The following is a 19,433-nucleotide window of genomic DNA, read 5'->3' as shown; positions in this document are numbered from 1 at the left end:
CAACTGTTCAGGGTTCGACCTCTGCATGAAAATCCGGTTTGCTGTTACTCTGACAGACTCTTGTTAGTATGTGAGTCTACTATGATGATTTACAGATTGAGTTTATGTCTTGTTCAGATCCACTGATTTGTGCCAAAACTACGGGCTTTGGACTTTATAAACTTCATTAAAAATAACTGTTAAACAGCCTTTCATTCTTCAATTTCCACTCCTAAAAATAGCTTCAAGCTTTTTTATGAGCGGGCCATATGTTTTGTTCCAACACATCTAGTTTCGAATTTCCCCTGGTAGTTTATTAAATATAATCCGTACTTATGGCGCTCCATATGAATCATCAGGTTGTCCTAGTGATTCTAAACCTATTATGTATATTTTATTGTTATCATAAAAATGTCTGAGGCTGAAAAGTGTGTATCTAGGCAACGGAATATAATAAGTGCCTGCATATACTTCTGTGTAATTTTAAGTTGCTGTCCATATTTTTCTTGAAACAGGGAAATTGCCTCTTCATAGTTTGCATTAGCATGATTAGTGAGAGCAATACCTGTCACTGATTTCAGAGCTTCATTGTGAGGTAACAATTTAAAATAATGGAATTTTTGGACGTTGTTTAAGGTTGGGTTTGCATATACGGCTGTCTCAAATGAGTCCCAAAATGACTGCCATTGAAGTATATCTCCATCAAAAAAAGGGAGCTTCACCTTGGGAAGTTTGTTGTATTCACTTGTTAAGCTAAAAGATAAGCAGAAATCTGGCAAATGGTAGTTTGGGTTGTTCTGATGTTGTGTATTAGAAAAGTGTACTGTATGAATGGGGTGTGTAGTTTCTAAGCATGGAGTAAATTTTTCTGCATGTGTATTAAACGATCTAGTTTTTAACAACATAACTTTGTTGACTTGACGAACTTTACCCTATTCGTTAAAAGCATACTCATCTGCCTCAACGATCTTCGTTTCCATATCTCTGTCAACCAGTTCCTTTACTATCTCCTCATCTAATTTTCGTAATAGTTCCAGCTACCGTCAGACTATCCAATATGTTTGACAAATCTTCCTTGTCCGCAGTTCCATTTTCCTCTTGTTGAATGTCTTCAAATTTCTTTATCAGTCTGGAAACTGCAATTATTTGTCCTGCTCGTATTGAACGCAACTTCAAATTCATCCTGGTCACAGCACCAATATCGTTGAGTGATTGTATCGGACATGATTAACGTTAAGGAAGAAATACGTCTGATTGCATGCAATGATACTTTTATTGGAACACTGACGTAGGTAATGTCACAACAGCTGTGACATTGTATACATTAAGAGTGGTAGCGCAAACTTTTGATACTAGTTTATGCAATCTTGAACAGGTTTCCTGTCAATAATTACAAATCGACCATCCATGATCAATTGATTTGTTTTGAGCCATTATCAATAATATACAATATATTTTTTAATGATATCAATTGCTTTGTTATTTTATTAGCACAATACAAGAAAGATAACTCATGTGTATAGGTTCAGAAACTTTAACAAAAATAATCTTTGAAATTTCCCTGATGTTTTTTTAAGTTCACTATTATTTATTGAAGTTGGTCCATCGCCTATGTTACTTTAAAAATTAGAAAATTGAGAACAAAAGTCTGAATTTAGAAAATTCCTTGTTGATATTGTGATGATTGCTGACCGGGGAGGGTCATTTGATAGAGTTAGGGTTTGTTTGAAGATATTTTAAAAATTTTTTTTAGAATTTTGTCTTGCCTGCTACATGACAGACTTAGTATAACGGACTATTTGTAGTTGATTAAAATGCAAAGTAAATCCAATCAGTTAAGGATAATAACTGCAAAGTTTTTAAAAAATATTTTTATAAACAGTAACAAATACTAATTATAATGTAAAAAATGACTGGCCTGAATGTCTATGAAATGTAATGTAATGTAATATATACAGAAAACACAAGTGATGATCAAGACAAGATCGACCAATAAGAGGTTTTGTAATGAATTAAATTCTCATCTATAATGTTTGAGATCGTGACCATTAATGAAGACGCACTTAGATTCTGCTGAGCGATACAGGTTCTTTAGAGCCTCTAGTTATGAAGTTTTACCTTTTTGGGCATCCTATAGTTGATAATCTGATGAATGCTTGAATGTTTACTAAGACACATTGATTTTTTTAGGGGATCAATTTTTAAGATTTTGTGTTATTCATATTGATCAAAATTATGGTGAAGATACTAGGGGTGGGAACGTCAATGAAAAGCCATAAGTTGATGAAACAGGAAACAACTATGGCCAAAAGGAAAACAACTAAATGATTATCAATTCAACGGAAAAAAACAGACAGAAAACTATGATTGAGTAACACCAACACCACTAAAAACAAAGGGTGTGAACTGAGTTACTCATGAAGAGGGGCTGTCAGTGAATACAAAGTGCATATTTATTGAGAAAAAAATAGATATGGAAATGAGTGGTACATGACAATGCATCTTTAATCTTTTTCAAGACTGAAACTTGTTCCCTAAAGTCATGAGATGCAATTTCCATGTTTTCAATATAGATTAGATTAATTATGGACTATTGAAATGCTGTATACTTGAAAATGCATAATTTGTATAGGAAAAATATTGTGCTCACACAAAAGTAAAAATGTCAAGATGGCATTTTTTTGGTGAGTTATTCAAGTGTCCAGGAGCCTTAAGTTTAATCAATATGATCAAGAAACATAGGTCTATGAACTTGTGAACATGTATTTTGATCAGAAATCTCAAAATGGGTTAAAACTGAAAGAAACTTTAACTAGATATAGTTAAAGAGTTATTAAAATTTGTAATACATTTAATTTGACCCCTTAGGTTTAACTTTACACATAATTAAATGTTATAAACATTATTTCTATCTGCAGACAAAGACAAAGAATTTGATATTAACATTAGAATACAGAAATCAGTTGTTCAACAATTATGCATGAAAGATAAAAATGAAAGAGAATCTGAGTCTTCATCAGACATGTCAAAGACACAAAACATATATCCAAAAAATGTAGACATAGAAGACATTATTTATGAAAGGGTTGACGACAAAGATGCTATTAATGTTAGGACTAAAAGTAGCACAATGGAAACAGATAGTACCGGTCGAGTTTTGGCAGTGGAGTCAGACCAACCCAATATTTTCGATACCAATCCACAAACCTCAGATGAAACTGCATCTAAAGAACTTTCAGCCATTTTCAAGTCTGCTGTTGTTTTAAAGGATGATGAAGATTACACATTAACATTATGGGATTTTGCAGGTGATGAAGAATTTTATGCAACACATCAAACTTTTCTTAATCCAGATGCTGTCTACCTTGTTGTTGCAAACTTGAATGACAAAGACCAAGATAAACATGGTATGTAAATTGCAAATTATGTATTCAATATCAGAAATTTTGCCTTATTTATATTTACAATTATCCTTTTTGGCTCGCTTGACAATGTTTTATGTGGGTCACAATCTGCTCCTTCACCCTCTGATCTATGTGATATTTATGTATTAGTGTATCGCACATGATAAAGATTGTTATGTTTACATGATACATGATCACTATAGTTTAATTGGCTTATAGTTAATATTGACAGTAAGGAATTTATTATCATCAGATTAGCGGACCTGTCTGCCAATAGATTATGATCTCTTATCATAGTTCACAGCTACAGTATTCTGTTAGGTTTTATGGGCGTAACTTTCCCACGGCATTAAATTACGCTTTGTTTTATATATACTGATGTATTGCAAATGCAATCATTATGTGTGTAGATTGTACTTTTATAAACATGTATACTCTAATGAAATAGTCATCACTACCACCCACGATAAATATATAACATTGGTGATGAGGATATATGGAACTTTTTTAGAGAACTTCATTTTACAATCTGCTGAAATTTTAACACACCTGAAATCATTAAAATGCCTACTTATGGTCGGATCGAGGAATTTAAGTTTGAAAATAATTTTGAGGAATATACCGAAAGACAAGAAGAGTATTTCCTTGCAAATGAAATCGACGATGACGACAAGAAGAGTTTCACAGTCTGTGGAGAAAAGACTTATAGTTTATTACGGGATTTATGTGCTCCAGTAAAGCCAAACATAAAGACATTTGACAATCTTATAGACATTTTAACGGACCATTTAAGACCTAAACCGTTTGGGTAAAACACAATAATGGGGACATTTACAATTGGTCTTTGTTATGTAAGTTCTACAGCTAACTTTTAAAAAATACATTAGGATGCCAGTTTTCTGTTTTTGATATTTGACATTGAATGTTTTAACCTCATTCAAAATGTTAAGATTCTATCTTTCGTTTTTGCTGGTGTGCTGTGTCTGTATGCCTTTTTGTGTTTCTTTGTTGACATATTTGTTTGTTTTTATAGTGATTAACATTATAACACAATGTTGACTGCTGTAACCCTATTTTTGACATTTTTAACCGGATTTTCGAAGGAAATATCGGTTATTAAAATGGTGATGTATGGCGGGCGGCTGCCAAACAGTGTCAGCACAATAACATGAAAACGCTTTAACAATTTTTTTTCAATTTTATATATGTTGTTTCCTGGGAAGTAATGAAATTTTAGTTCAATTTTCAAGATTTTAGTATATCTCCTTTGTGAGTTATCGCCATTCCAAAAGTAGAATTTATAAATATTTTACTCTTGTTATCATGTTATGATTTGTCTTATCTCAGAATAAAAATTGTAGTGAAATATTTATTTGAAAATTATCTAATTCCTAAGTGGTAATGATTATAAGCTATATCATTAGACATTTTGAATATTATTACATTATTAATTATGTTAGAGTACTATGTTAAACAACCATAGTTCTGTTCAATTAGATATTAGAAATATTTTAGCATATGATAATGATTTATTTTCATTATTAATTAGATCTTGGAAATATTTTATCATATGATTATCATTGGAGTGACAGATTTATTTGAAAATTTTCTGTTTTCTGATAAGATCTGTAGGACTGTATATATAAAGTTTGAAACTTACTAGTAGGACTGTATAAATGAAGTTTGAAATTTACTGTTCATTATTAGACATTTTGTAGATAATTAAGTGTCCGTTAATCATATATATTCTTACCCCTACCCCCCTTCAATTTGATAATGTGATTTTATCTTGTAAACAGTCGAGATCCCTACTACTAAACCATATATATTCTTGTATGGGACAATAAAACAAATCAAATGAAATATTGGGATAGACCTCGGGTTCACACCTACCCTCCTTTTTTTTGAAAACTTGTAATTGTGCAAGCTCCCCACTCTGAAACCATATATATTCTTGTATGTTACAAATCAAATGAAATAAAAGGTGAGTCCCCTGGGGTCACCCCCAGCGTGTCTGTTTGAGAACTTGTAAACGGTCGAGATCCCCATCCCTAAACCATGTATATTTTTGTATGGGACAATAAAAGAAATCAAATGAAAAATAGGGGAAGTCCATTGTGGTAACCCCCCCCCCCCACCCCCTTCTGTTTGAGAAATTGTAAACGGTTGAGATCCCCACCCTTAAACCATATTTATTCTTGTATTTGACAATAAAACAAAACAAATAAAATTAGGGGAAGTCCACGAGGGTAAACCCCACCCCCTTCTTTTTGAAGACTTGTAAACGGTTGAGATCCCCACCCCTAAACCATATATAATCTTTTTTGGGACAATAAAACAAATAAAATGAAATTTAGGGGAAGTCCCCTGGGGTAACCCCCACCGCCTTTTTTTTTGAAAACTTGTAAACAGTCAAGATCCCCACCCTGAAACCATTTTTCTTCTTGTATATTACAATAAAACAAATCAAATGAAATAAAAGTCAAGTCCCCTGGTGTCACCCACACCTTTTTCCTGTTTAAGAACTTGTAAACGGTTGAGATCCCCCACCCCTAAACCATATTTATTCTTGTCTGGGACAATAAAACAAATTAAATGTAATATAGGGGAAGTCCATTGGGATAACCCCACCCCCTTCTTTTTTATAGCTTGTAAATGGACAAGATTCCCACCCAGAAACCATATATATTCTTGTATGGAACAATATATCAAATCAAATGAAATATAGATGAAGTCCACGGTGGTAAACCCCAACCCCTTCTCTTTGAAAAATTGTAAACGGTTGAGATCCCCACCCCTAAACCATATATATTCTTTTATGGGTCAATAAAACAAATCAAATGAAATTTAACGGAAGTCCACGGTGGTAAACCCCACCCCCTTCTTTTTGAAAACTTGTAAACGGTTGAGATCGCCATCCCTTAACCATATATATTCTTGTATGGGACAATAAAACAAATCAATTGAAATTGAGGGGAAGTCCCCTGGGGTAACCCCCACCCCTTTTTTTTTGAAAACTTGTAAACAGTCAAGATCTTCACCCTGAAACCATATATATTCTTGTATGTTACAATAAAACAAATCAAATAAGATAAAAGTCAAGTCCCCTGGGGTCATCCCCACCTTCTTTCTGTTTAAGAACTTGTAAACGGTCGAGATCCAAACCCCTAAACCATATATATTCTTGTATGGGACAATAAAACTAATCAAATGAAATATAAGGGAAGTCCATTGGGGTAACCCCTACCCCCACTTTTTTTTGATAACTTGTAAACGGTCAAGATTCCCACCCAGAAACCATATATATTCTTGTATGGGACACTATATAAAATCAAATGAAATATAGGGGAAGTCCACGGGGGTAAACCCTATCCCCTTCTTTTTGAAAACTTGTAAACGGTTGAGATCCCCACCCCTAAACCATATATATTCTTGTATGGGACAATAAAATAAATCATATGAAATAAAGGGCTTGTCCCCTGGGAAAATTAATCAGTTTGTGTGTGTTATATTTGAACATAAATAAAATATATATAGGGTTCTTTCAAGTGCTGAATCTGAACTTTAATTAGATAATAATCTATTTTTATTATGAGATAAAGTTTTTGACATTGATAGATAAGTTGCAGATCTGTATTATTTTTATACGACCGCAAAAAAATTTTGCGGACGTATATTGGTATGACGTTGGCGTCGTTGTCGTCGTCGTCGTCGACGTCGTCTGAAGACACATTGGTTTTCGCACTCTAACTTTAGTTTAAGTGAATGGATCTCTATGAAATTTTACCATAAGGTTCAATACCACAAAAGGAAGGTTGGGATTGATTTTGGGGGTTATGGTACCAACAGTTAAGGAATTATGGGCCAAAAAGGGGCCAAAAATAAGCATTGTTGTAACTTCCAGACATAACTTGTGTGTTAGTGTATGGATCTCTCTGACATTGTACCACAAGGTTCCATTTCACAAAAGGAATGCTGGGATTGATTTTGGGGGTAATTGCCTCAAAATTTTAGGAATTAGGGGCAAAAAAAGGGGCAAAAAACAAGCATTTTTCTAGTTTCATGATAATAACTTGTGTGTAAGTGTATGGATCTTTCTGAAATTGTACTACAAGGTTCCATATCACAAAGGGAAAGCTGGAATTGAGTTTGGGGGTAATTGCCCAAAACATTTACGAAAAAGGGGCCAAAAATAAGCATTTTTCTAGTTTCCAGACAATAACTTGTGTTAATTCAAGTGTTTTGATCTGACTGAAATTGTACTGCAAGGTACCATACCACAAAGGGAAGGCTGGGATTGATTTTGGGGGTAATTGCCTCAAAATTTTAGGAATTAGGGGCCAAAAAGGGGCAAAAAAAGCATTTTTCTAGTTTCAAGACAATAACTTGTGTGTAAGTGTATAGATCTTTATGAAATTGTACTACAAGGTTCCATATCACAAAGGGAAAGCTGGGTTTGAGTTTGGAGGTAATTGCTCTAAACGTTAAGGAACTTGGGGCCAAAAGGGGCCTAAAAACAAGCATTCTAGAATCCAGACAATAACTTGTGTTCAAGTGTATGGATCTCTCTGAAATTGTACTGCAAGGTACCATACCACAAAGGGAAGCCTGGATTGAGTTGTGGGGTGATGAATCATAAGGGGGTTCAAAAAATTTGGGGGAGGGATTTTTTTTTCTTTAAAATTTTCCATTTTAAATTGGTTATTTCTGATTTATATTAAAAGCAAATAATAATGATATGGTTCGAATAGGTAAATTAAAAAAATTTAAGTTGTTAGACCACATTCATTCTGTGTCAGAAACCTATGCTGTGTCAATATTTAATCACAATCCAAATTCAGTGCTGTATCAAGCTTGAATGTTGTGTCCATACTTGCCCCAACTGTTCACGGTTCGATCTCTGCGGTCGTATCAAGCTGCACCCAGCGGAGCATTTTATTTGACACATGAAAGAAACAATATTAGCAACTATTAATTAAATTAAATTATAATATGGAAATAGATATAACATCATATCTGATTTTAGAGAAGTATTTTGCTGGTTTTTTACTGGTTTATGGAAATAAGTTTGAGTTATTTGTTTTGAAAAGTAATGTGTTTAATTGATAGATATAAAATCATATCTAATTTTAGAGATTTATGAGTGGTTAAGTCATATCTAATTTTAGAGAATTATTTTGGTGTTTTGTTACTGGTTCATGGAAATAAATTTGAGTTATTGGCGAAATATCATTGGTAAATTGTTTGAAACTTTTATGACTTGTCTTATCTCTCAATAAACATTGGAGTGACAGATTTATTTGAAAATTATCTATTTCCTAAGTGGTGATGATTATAAGCTATATTATTAGACATTTTGAAGATTATTACATTATTAATTATTAATTAGATCTGGGTTATATCTTATAATATAGCATATGATAATCATTGGAGTGACAGATTTATTTGAAAAATTTCTGTTTCCTGATAAGATCTGTAGGACTGTATATAAAAAATTTGAGAATATACTTTTATCTTGTAAACAGTCGAGATCCCCACCCCTAAACCATATATATTCTTGTATGGGACAATAAAACAAATCAAATGAAATATTGGGGGAGTCCCCGGGACCATCCCTACCCCCTTCTTTTTGAAAACTTGTAAACGGTCAAGATCCCTACCCTGAAACCATATATATTCTTGTATGGGACAATAAAACAAATCAAATGAAAAATAAGGTGAGTCCCCTGGGGTCACCCCAACCCCATCTTGTTTGAGAACTTGTAAACGGTCGAGATCCTCACCCCTAAACCATATATATTTTTGTATGGGACAATAACACTAATCAAATGAAATATAGGGGAAGTCCAGGGGGGTCACCCCCACCCCCCTTCTTTTTGAAAACTTTTAAACGGTGAAGATCCCCATCCCTTAACCATATATATTCTTGTATGTGTCAATAAAACAAATCAAATGAAATATAGGGGAAGTCCATGGGGGTAACCCCAACCCCTTCTTTTTTTACGACCGCAAAAAAAATTTAAAAATTTAAAAATTTTGCGGTCGTTTATTGGTATGACGTTGTCGTCGTTGTCGTCGTCGTCGTCGTCGTCCGAAGACACATTGGTTTTCGCACTCTAACTTTAGTTTAAGTAAATGGATCACTATGAAATTTTACCATAAGGTTTAATACTACAAAAGGAAAGTGGGGATTGATTTTCGGGGTTATGGTACCAACAGTTAAGGAATTAGGAGCCAAAAAGGGCCAAAAATAAGCATTTTTGTAACTTCCAGACATAACTTGTGTGTAAGTGTTATGATCTCTCTGACATTGTACCACAAGGTTCCATATCACAGAGGGAATACTGGGATTGATTTTGGGGGTAATTGCCTCCCAATTTTAGGAATTAGGGGCCAACAAGGGGCAAAAAACAAGCATTTTTCTAGTTTCATGACAATTACTTGTGTGTAAGTGTATGGATCTCTCTGACATTGTACCACAAGGTTTCATATTACAAAGGGAATACTGGGATTTATTTTGGAGTAAATTGCCTCCAAATTTTAGGAATTAGGGGCCAAAAAGGGGCAAAAAACAAGCATTTTTCTAGTTTCATGACAATAACTTGTGTCTAAGTGTATGGATCTTTATGAAATTGTACTACAAGGTTCCATATTACAAAGGGAAAGCTGGAATTCAGTTTGTGGATAATTGCCCTAAACGTTTAGGAATTTGGGGCCAAAAAGGGGCCAAAAAACAAGCATTTTTCTAGTTTCCAGACAATAACTTGTGTTCAAGTGTATGGATCTCTCTGAAATTGTACTGCAAGGTACCATACCACAAAGGGAAGGCTGGGATTGAGTTTTGGGGTGATGAATCATAAGGGGGTTCTAAAAATTTGGGGGGGGGGGATTTTTTTTTCCTTTTTTTTTCTTTAAAATTTTCCATTTTAAATTGGTTATTTCTGATTTATATTAAAAAGCAAATAATAACGATATGGTTTGAATAGGTAAATTAAAATTTTTTAAGTTCTTAGACCACATTCATTGTGTGTCAGAAACCTATGCTGTGTCAAATATTTAATTACAATCCAAATTCAATGCTGTATCAAGCTTGAATGTTGTGTCCATACTTGTCCCAACTGTTCAGGGTTCGACCTCTGCGATCGTATCAAGCTGCGCCCCAGCTGAGCATTTTATTGATCACTTGTAAACGGTCGAGATCCCAACCCCTAAACAATATATATTCTTGAATGGGACAATAAAACAAATCAAATGAAATTGAGGGGAAGTCCCCTGGGGTAACCCCCACCCCCTTCTTTTTGAAAACTTGTAAATGGTCAAGATCCCCATCATGAAACCATATATATTCTTGTATGGGACAATAAATCTAATCAAATGAAGTAAAAGGCGAGTCCCCTGGGGTCACCCCAACCTCCTCCTGTTTGAGAACTTGTAAACGGTCGAGATCCCCACCCCTAAACCATATATATATATTCTTGTATGGAACAATTACACAAATCAAATGAAAATATAGGGGAAGTCCATTGGGGTCACCCCCACCGCCTTCTTTTTGAAAACTTGTAAACGGTCAAGATCCCCAACCCGAAACCATATATATTCTTGTATGGGACAATAAAATAAATCAAACGAAATATAGAAGAAGTCCATGGGGGTAACTTCCCCCCCCCCTCCCTTCTTTTTGATAACTAGTAAACGGTCGAGATCCCCACCCCTAAACCATATATATTCTTGAATGGGACAATAAAACAAATCAAATGAAATTGAGGGGAAGACCTCTGGGGTAATCCCACCCCCCTTTTTTGGAAAACTTGTAAACGGTCAAGATCCCCACCCCGAAACCATATATATTCTTGTATGGGACTATAAAACAAATCAAATGAAATATTTTGTCTGATTTCATCAAAAATTGAATTCTTGGGGTTTTTTGATATGCTGATTCTAATTTGTACTTAGATTTTGGATATTGGACCATAATAGGTATTTAAATGTCCAATTTCAAATATATCAGTTCTTTGACTACATTCATTTTGTGTCACAAACCTATGATGTGTCAAATATTCAATCACAATCCAAATTTAGAGCTGTTTTAAGTTTAAATGTAGTGTCCATACTTGCTCAACTGTTCAGGGTTCGACCTCTGCAGGAAAATCCGGTTTGCTGTCTCTCTGACAGCCTCTTGTTACCTATTATGTCTGTTTGTTTTGTTCACACATCGTTGTCAAATATAATGGAATTGTATGCGACTGTCATACAAGTGAGAGGTTTAGCTAGCTATAAAACCAGGTTTAATCCACCATTTTTTACATAAGAAAATGCCTGTACCTAGTCAGGAATATGACATCTTTGCTAGCCAAGTGTTACGATCCACTCCCCTCCTCTCCACCCTTGGCGGATTGAGATAGAATTTCGAAGACACAAGGTAATGATTTTCATTGGTTGCAGTCGTAAAGTACCTATAACATGATCATGTGTAAATGTAGAAAATGTAATGCAATTACCACGTGCTGATTGTGCAACAAGTCTTTACATCCCGAAACATACGACGATATTTTGTGACAACTTAAATGTTTATATTCAACTATTAGAAGTTCCTGTTTATGTTTCAAGCACAAATGTTGGAATGTCAGGGTATATTTTCGTTGCCCGCTTCACCAAGTTTGTAGACTCCAGGCGCTACTGTGTTTTCACCTTCACACTGAAGACGGTTCAAGTGCTACCATTGGTCAAAAATAATTTATTCGGAATGGGCTTGACTTTAATCAACGGTTTTTACCGATAGACGGCGCAACATTGTTATCACAAATGTTGGCTCAATCTGCCAAGGGTGGAGAGGAGGGGAGTGGATCGTAACCCTTGGCTAGCGAAGATGGGAATATGACAGTTGTTATCCATTCGTTAGATGTGTTTGCGCTTTTTATTTTGCCATTTGATTAGGGAGTTTCCGTTTTGAATTTTTCCTCGGAGTTCGGTATTTTTGTTATTTTACTTTTGAATAGTTTTTGAACACCGGTGAGATTAGTGGTCATTTTCAGACGTTATGCGGATGCGCTTAAAATTTACATTATTTTTATCTTTAAAATCTTTTTAACAGTAAGTGTAATGATCATTTCTCATGTTATCATTTACAGATTATGAAAAATGATTCCAACATTACAAAAATCTGAGCTAATTTAAAAATTTAACATGCAGAATTAAAAAGGTGCTTCGTTATACATTTCAAAATTGATTAAGTGTTGATCATTTATGGCCCAGAAAATAAAACTTATATCAAGATTATTCATTAAATATGTATGTCAACATACTCAGATATAATAATACTAAAATAAAATACAGTTATGTAAATGATATGATTCATACAGAATATTTTTGAAATTTTCAAAGTAGAAACAAATATTTTTCAAAAAAGCGTAGTGTCCGTAACCAGCTTATTATTTTCCTAGAAAGAATAGCTACAGTAAAAAATAAGCTATTTTTCTTTATAGATTTGACACTGAACATTAACATAATACAAAAATTGTGCACCTTTAGTCAGAATAAATGAAAATATGGTTACGGACACTGCAAAAATGATGTAGTGTCCGTAACCATGATATTATAAATATTTCTATTTCATCAAAATAGGCTTAATTTCTAGGTTCTATGTCTACCTTGCTGCATCATCATTGTCTTTTGATTAAAAATTAAAAAAATTATGAAAACAGATAACTGCTAAAAATATTTGAGCTGATAGTAATCCTTGACATACTAATTTGAAACCAGAAAATCTTATTGTAAATCCCCCCCATTTTGGTATGAGTTTGTCATAAACTCAAAGGACGAGTTCTGTTGTAATGTTAGGATAAGAAAATTCATCTTCATGATTATTTTTATGGTTTTTGCCTCGCCTTGACGGAGTCAAAAAGCGAGACATAGGTATGCTGTTTCCGGCGACGGCGGCGACGGCGGCGACGGCGGCGACGGCGGCGTCAACAATGTATTAGTTTGTGATTAGGTATAGTTCAAGGTGAACCACTAGTGGTAGGTCAATGATATTTGGTATGCAGTTGTATTAGCATTTGCACTTCTCATACCATGGAGATTATTTGGCCCCGCCCCCTCAGTAAAGGTCTATTGACTTTGAAACTTTTCATAGTTTACATGTATTAGTTTGTGATTAGGTCAATTTATGGGGAACCACTAGTGGTAGGTCAATGATATTTGGTATGCAGTTGTATAAGCATTGGCATATCTCATTTCCATGGAGATTATTTTGCTCCGCCCCCTTAGTCATGGTCTATAGACTTTGATGAAAATTTTGCTAAGTTAACATGTATTAGTTTGTGATTAGGTCAGTTCAAGGGGAACCATTAGTGGTAGGCCAATGTTAATTGGTGTTCAGTTGTATAAGCATTAGCACATCTCATTTCCATGGAGAATATTTGGCTCCGCCCCCTCATCCATGGTCTATTTACTTTGAAACTTTTGCTTAGTTTACATGTATTAGTTTGTGATTAGATCAGTTTAAGATGAACTTCTAATGTTAAGTCAATGATATTTGGTATGCAAATTTATTGGCATTTGCAAGTATCGTTTCCATGGAGATTATATAGCCCTACCCCTGATCATGGTTCATTGACTTTGAAACTTTTACATAGTTTACAAGTTAATGTTTGTGTTTAGGTTTGTTTAAAGGGAATTACTTATAATAAGTCAATGGTATTTGGTATGCAGTTGTATTAGCATTGGCACATCTCATTCCATGGAGATTGTTTAGCCATGTACCTTCAGTCATAGTTCATCGACTTGGAATATTTGCATAACTTACATGTTAAAGTATTGCTATTTTCATTTCAACATTTGCATTATCAAAATTACAAAAAGGCGAGACATATCTCTGTGATAACAGTTTATTATATCTTCAGATTATTTTTGTATTGTCCGTTACCCAGGGATTTTTGTCTCGCCTTGACGGAGTCAAAAAGCGAGACATATTATGCTGTTTACGGCGTCGGCGTCGACATTGTGTAAGTTTGTGATTATGTCTCGTTTATGGTGAACCACTAGTGGTAGGTCAATGACATTTGGTATGCAGTTGTATTAGCATTGGCACATCTCATTACCATGGAGATTATTTGGCCTTGCCCTCTCAGTCACGGTCTGTTGACTTTGAAACTTTGCTTAGTTTACATGTATTAGTTTGTGATTAGGTCAGTTTATGGGGCACCACTAGTGGTAGGTCAATGATATTTGGTATGATGTTGTATAAATATTGGCATATCTCATTTCAAAGGAGATTATTTGGCCCCGCCATCCTCAGTCATGGTCTATTGACTTTATACTTTTGCTTTGTTCACATGTATTAGTTTGTGATTAGGTCAGTTCAAGGGGAACCATTAGTGGTAGGTCAATTATATTTGTTTTGCAGTTGTATAAGCATTGGCATATCTCATTTCCATGGAGAATATTTGGCCCCGCCCCCTCAGTCATGGTCTATTCTACGTTAAAACTTTTGCATAGTTTACATGTATTAGTTTGTGATTAGATCAGTTTAAGATGAACCGCTAATGTTTAGTCAATGTTAAGTCAATGATATTTGGTATGCAAATTTATTGGCATTTGCAAGTCTCGTTTCCATTGAGATTATATAGCCCCACCCCCTTATCATGGTTCACTGACTTTGAAACTTTTACAAAGTTTACAAGTTATTGTTTGTGTATAGGTTTGTTTAAGGGAACGACTTATGATAAGTCAATGGTATTTGGTATGCAGTTGTATTAGCATTGGCAAATCTCATTTCCATGGAGATTGTTTAGCCATGTACCTTCAGTCATGGTTCTTTGACTTTGAATATTTGCATAACTTACATGTTAAAGTATTGCTATTTTAATTTCAACATTTGCATTATCAAAATTACGGAGAGGCAGAGAGAGCTGTCAGAGCATTCAAACAGGCTATGAAAACAGTAGAAAAAGGAATCCGGAAACTTTGAATGAAAAATTTTGTAGATTTCTATTGGGCTATAGAACCACGCCGCATAGTACTACAAAGCGTACTCCAGCTGAATTGTTTGTGGGAAGAAGATTACGAACTGGTTTAGATGCGCTGAAACCAAATATCAATGAAAGAATGCAGAGACAGAGAAGTAAGACAAAATCGTGTCGAGAAATCACAAAAGGAGAACCTGTGTTAGCTAGATACTATAGAGATAATAACAAGTGGAAACCAGGAGTTATCGTTCATAAACTTGGACCAGTAACTTATCAAGTCCAAGTTTGAGATTTAGTATGGAAGAAACATATTGATCAGATTCGTAAATATATACCACTGGAAAAAAAAGACATACCAAACATAACTGAAAATACCAAATCTGATATTGACACTGAATTACTTAGAGTACCAACATGTAATTCAAACCGCAATACCGAAAACTCTGAAAATAACAATGAATCCGAACCAACTAAAATAATCGAAAGTACAACAGTTGAAAATGCTAATGACACTATCATTACGCGCCACTCAGAGAGAGTGTTAGAAAAGCACCATAGAGACCTATTGAAAACAAGTGACTGTTACTATTTGTGGTTAAATTAGTGTAGTGATATAACTGTAGCGTTAATTGATTTTGAAAATACTTTGAACGACAAAATTATTTTATATTTCTTCCTGTGTGACGTTTACATTTTCTGGGGTCAAACACACGACTCTACACTACGAGTAGATGTGAATGCAGTCACAGGACTTTAAATATTTCAATCCTTTATGGGTCGATTTATAATACATACATAAGTAAGCAATGAATGTGGTTGTTAAATTTGATAGATGCTTTTTGTGCTTTTTTGTTAAATGTTTGTTTGTTTTGAGATTGTGACACAGTGATGACTGCTGTACCCATATTTTCACAATGTTACCTATTATGTCTGTTTTGTTCATGCATCGTTGTAAATATAATGGAATTTGATGCGACTGTCATACAAGTGAGAGGTTTAGCGCTATAAAACCAGGTTCAATCCACCATTTTCTACATTTGAAAATGCCTGTACCAAGTCAGGAATATGACAGTTGTCCATTCATTTGATGTGTTTTATCATTTGATTTTTCCATTTGATTAGGGACTTTCCGTTTTGAATTTTCCTCGGAGTTCAGTATTTTTGTAATTTTACTTTTCACTAGAGATTAATCTTGCTTATCTTGATCTTCTAAATTAAAGGGAGGAAAATTGTTATGTTTACATGATACATTATCACTATAGTTTAATTGGCTTATAATTAATACTGACAGTTAGGAATTTATTATCATCAGATTAGCCGATGTGTCTGTCAATAGATTATACACCTTTCCACTCTCCTGTCAATCATCAGCAAATTGACCAATCACATGTGGTAAATTTACCACATGTGTAAACATTTGATAGCAGCACGTGTTGTCGGCCATAACCTTTGTGAAACATTCTTATCTAAACAGATAATTTGATTTAACATTTTTTGAAATTTTCACAATTAAATCGTCCAGAATTTTGTTTTTTGGAAAGGAATCAATGTAAGAGGATAGAGGAAGGTCAAGATGTCAACTTGAAACAAAAAAAAAAGAAGATTTTTTTAATGAATTACAGTTGTTAATAAATCAATTAAAAAGGACTATGATGGCATTGCTTATTGTTTTTAAAATATTGTTTACATGCTATTTTAAAAAATGAAAAAAAAATATATATTCTGAAACAAGAGTTTGAATTGGTGTACAAATTGAGTTGAAATTGATATTTTTTTCATTAGGTTAAATGATTTATAACTATAAAACATGCAAGTAAATATGTATAATTTCTGGAAATTACATTATATATCATATAGTTAAGATTCATCAACAAAAGAATTGATACCTTTCCCATTTCAATTACAAAGAATTATCTATAACTTATTCAAATGTTAAAATATTTGTACTTGGAAGCAGTTTAAATTGAAAACTTCAGGATATCATCTTTTGGATGGACAGATTTACAAAATAGTATTTTCATTTTCCAGTATAATATGTGTACAATAACTATTCCATGTTCTTTGACAATCAAATTATTTTAGAGGTAGTGCAAGTTTTCCCACCTTAAAATCTATCTGGAGGAAACATTATATTCAACCTCATTGGAATGAGATATAAATTAAAATTACTGATCTGAAAGTCTGCATGGAATGAAATGATGTAGTGAATTAGATATTTCTAGTCTTTTTGTGTACAAAATATATAAAAATGAAAGTATTTATGTTTGTACTGCCCTCAAAGCATTTCGTTACAAGACAGAGGGGAATCCCAAATAATAATAAAAAATTATATTTCAATAGATGCTTCATAAAAAGTAACATAATGTTTATTTTGATATGATTTTGGTCTATTGTGGAGGTATTGCTGATTGTACTTGACCTTTTTCAATTTTTTTGGGTATAAATTACAAAAAAGGAAAAAATTCAGTGAAAACTATTGGATACATTTTATTTTCTTAATTTGAAAAAAAGGGTCAGTACAATGTGCAAAGATTCCTGTTAAGGACAAGAGTTGTATATAAATTTAAAACAAAGACGAAGTACAATGGCCAAATATTCCTGCAAGCAAATAATCAATTAGTTTTCTTTTGTTCTTTATATTTAATTTTAATTATCATTAAGTTATCTATGAATATAAAAACAGAAAACCTGTTAAATGTTATTTGATAACAAATCAATTGGTACTGGAGCAATGATGCTTGTTTTACAAGTTGACCCATGCTGTGTTTGTCTACGCAGTAAACACACTTATCAGCATTCATTAGACATGCTTAATTAGACCTGTAATTTATCATCATAATTTATCATATTAATCATGCAATGTAATATTCTATATGTTAAACTACATTTTTGGGGAAAGAGGGTAATCCAATAGCTTCAATTTATTATTTGCAATATTTTAATTGTTTCTTTTTAATCAGTATGAATGGACATTATTTCTTTAAAATGTCATAAATTTATCTCTCAACCCTTCAGGAGTAACTATCTAATCATACTTTAACACAAAAACAAATATATGAACAAAATATTTCTCTTAATTATATTTGTTATAACAAATTCTTTACTTTGTTATTATTCAATGTTCAAAATAACCGCCAGTTTGTTGATTAGCTTGACCTAGGATGCTGGGTTACTATGTGTTGCTAAGGGGGGGGGGGGGGGGGGGCATACCAGTAGATAGTGGAAAGGTGTATTATCTCTTATCATAGTTCACAGCTACAGAATTCTGTTAAGTTTTATGGGCGTAACTTTCCCATGACATTAAATTACTCTTTGTTTCATATATATACTGATGTATTGCAAATGTACTCATTGTGTGTGTAGATTGTACTTTAATAAACATGTATACTCTAATGAAATAGTCATCACTACAATCCACGATAAATATATAACAAAGATCCTTCATGTAAAATCTTTTTTTACACCTCAATAGCTAAAAAATTAAACAATCATAAATTTTATAGAAAAAGAAAAAGAAGCCCATTAATTGAAGACATCACGGTGTATGTCATTAGATAAAAGAAGATATGTAACTTATTATGCAAATAGTACCAAAAAAATATGCAACATTGCTGAAAAAAATTCAATACTGTACTCATCATAGATATTTTCAAAACTTGACAGGTATGTTTGTTTTAAGGTTAAAAATTAATTTCATTAACCCCTACCACATGCCGCTCTGGGAATATAGTCTTTCTGTCCAAGCCCAAACGTGCTAATACTTGCAATTCAAAAGACCATTTTACCAAAAGCTTGTTGGTAGAATTTATTTGTCATCATACTCTACCATCATTTTGAATTTTTGTTGCTCTGCGACTTGGACTATGTACAGTGTAGCAGTCTATAGTAACTCGTCATATGACTCAAAGAAAGAACAAATTGAACACTGATTTAAGCCTTGAACAATTTTATACTTGACACTGTTTATGTTGGATTGATAAGATTGAAAATATATTATTGGTATTGAATAAATACAACATCACACGAGTTTTTTTTAGTTGAAACATGTATTTTCATCTATTTAGAAGATATTTTTTTTTAATCA

General features: G+C 33.4%; 1 protein-coding gene across 1 annotated transcript in view; it reads left to right on the top strand.

The window, feature by feature from the left end:
- Positions 1–2,902: 2,902 nt before the first annotated feature.
- The window catches only part of LOC127739139 (uncharacterized), a 61,842-nt gene continuing 45,311 nt past the window's right edge, over positions 2,903–19,433 (top strand). The window contains exon 1 of the mRNA XM_052250731.1: positions 2,903–3,386. Coding sequence (XP_052106691.1) covers positions 2,960–3,386 — 427 coding nt within the window. The 5' untranslated portion in view covers positions 2,903–2,959. The remainder of the gene's footprint in view (positions 3,387–19,433) is intronic.

Source organism: Mytilus californianus, unplaced genomic scaffold (genome assembly GCF_021869535.1).
Source record: "Mytilus californianus isolate M0D057914Y unplaced genomic scaffold, xbMytCali1.0.p SCAF_4, whole genome shotgun sequence".
NCBI classification, from domain to species: Eukaryota; Metazoa; Mollusca; class Bivalvia; order Mytilida; family Mytilidae; genus Mytilus; species Mytilus californianus.
The sequence above is the reverse complement of the archived record's forward strand: the minus strand, read 5'-3'. Positions and strand labels throughout refer to the sequence as shown.